Source organism: Nestor notabilis, unplaced genomic scaffold (genome assembly GCF_000696875.1).
Source record: "Nestor notabilis isolate BGI_N333 unplaced genomic scaffold, ASM69687v1 scaffold15891, whole genome shotgun sequence".
Taxonomy (NCBI): Eukaryota; Metazoa; Chordata; class Aves; order Psittaciformes; family Psittacidae; genus Nestor; species Nestor notabilis.
In genome coordinates this window covers 11,096-13,123 of record NW_009914541.1, presented here as the reverse complement: position 1 = coordinate 13,123, position 2,028 = coordinate 11,096, and the positions used below count along the sequence as shown (strand labels likewise).

At 46.1% G+C, this 2,028-nt stretch overlaps 1 protein-coding gene across 1 annotated transcript in view; it reads right to left on the bottom strand.

The window, feature by feature from the left end:
- Positions 1 to 2,028, bottom strand: part of LOC104412880 (nuclear pore complex protein Nup98-Nup96-like) — a gene marked incomplete at its 3' end in the record, with an annotated part of 30,708 nt that overhangs the window by 20,227 nt on the left and 8,453 nt on the right. Inside the window, 1 exon segment of the mRNA XM_010023710.1 lies at positions 182 to 274. Within this exon segment, the coding sequence (XP_010022012.1) occupies positions 182 to 274 (93 nt within the window).

Genomic DNA, 2,028 nt, shown 5'->3' with positions numbered 1-2,028 from the left:
CTGGAATTTCTAAAAGGTTACTTGGTGCCATGGTAGAAACTCTGCATGGGTCTGATCTGAGACAGAGATGGATGGTTTCAAGCTAAAACATCTACATTAGAGTTAGCAACAAGGCTGTACCCTCACTGATGCTTGAGGACTATGCTTAGGCTGACATGAAATACACCGGTCAACTCTTTACCTGTTCCAAACCCGGTTCCAAGGCCGGTTCCCAGAGTCCCAGTTGCAGGTTTATTTCCAAACAAACTGTTTCCAGCAGTGTTGGCACCAAACCCTTCAAGAACAGAACCAGAAGCTCATTAATCTACATAATCAGAGGTGGAATTCCAAAGATGCATTAAAACAAGTAGGTATCCCCAGCTCAGAGACAGCCCTGCCACAGTTAAGGTCTAATTTCACATTGTTTCCAATAGTGGGAGTTCAACTGACAAGCAGCAAGAAGGGACTTCAACGGTAAAAATCATACCTGAGTTATGAAATAATAATGAAAATAATCCTGACATAACACTGAAAAGATCAGTAGAGAAGGTTCTACCTTCTTAAGCTTTTCAGTTTGTTACAGCCCTCTGAGTTTTACTGACAGCCAGAACAGACACAGTGATGCTGTTTCTGGCAATGGAATGAAGTGTATTAAGTTTCTTCAGCTGCTGGGAAGAAGCAAATCCCATTTTATACTATTTATACCACACACACTTCCCTGGTTCTTACCAATAAAGCAGGTAACAACTCGGATTCCTACAAGCACACAGCTCAAAGACACATCTCTAACAGTAACTAAGTACAACCCAAATGTGACATCAGACAGATTAGTTCTCACAGGGAAGATTGTGGAACCATCCCATGGTTGGTTTGTGTGCAGAGACAGAACTGGACTAGAAAACTGCAGTCATGGACCAACAGCAGGAACCCCTTAGAACCAAACTTCGTTCTTCCTACAACTGCACCCCTGCAGCAATGCAGGAGAATTAAAACCCCACACTACACCCAGTAGTGCTCATCACAGCGTCAACACATGGGCTATGGGGATCTCAGAGAAGGACAAGGAACTCTCACAAGTACCATGATGGGCTGAGTTTGCCCAGGGTGGGTCACCACAATGAAGCTGTGCTTAAAGGATGCTGCCCCAAGAGCCCCACAATTTCTTCCCTGTCTCTATTCTGGCCAGCTGGGAGAAGAGGCCAACTCACTGCACACTTTTTTGCCTATACAATGAATAAAATAACCCAAACCCAAACAAAGGGTGTATCTGAGCCCCTTCCTGCTCACTTTCAGGAGCAGTTTTGCTGCTCTTATACAGAAAAAAGGCAAAGCAGCTGTCACAGAAGCCCTGTAAGGGAAGATGGTCACTGACCTGAACTATCCCTGCACGTTTCTCAGGCTCAGTTACACACTTGTTAAGCAGTTCCAACAGGAACACAAAACAGAGTGTGTTCAGGAATTCAACCCCTCATACCATGAAAACCAACAGCTTCCAGTTAAACCAGAACTGACTGCTCCATTTTACCTTCACTCCAGTGCACAATCTTCTTCCCCCTGCCACCAGCTGCAGCATCACTGGTGAGACCTCATTTCCTTCCCCACTCCCGGGCACTCACAGTGTGTTTACAGCCCCTTCACACACCTCTGTTCACTGAATGCTTCCATTTCAGTTTAAGTACAGGCTTCATCTTCTCTTCTGCTCTTGTCAGAATAGCAGTACTTGAAACTATCTAACCCCAGAGAGGTAGTATCACCAAGAGGAATCATGGAATGGTTTGAGTTGGAAAGGACCTTAGAGATTATCCAGCTCCAACCCACGGGCAGGGACACCTTCCACCAGAGGACACCTTTCACTAGGTTGCTCCAAGCCCCTGTGTCCAACCTGGCCTTGAACACCGCCAGGGCTGGGGCAGCCACAGCTTCTCTGGCTACCCTGTGACAGCACCTCAGCACCCTCATCGTGATCATGGACAAGTTTGTGATGTCCTTATTTGAGCCGTACCTTGCCCTTACAAAATGACTGAGTTGCCTTTAGCTCTGAATTGGCTT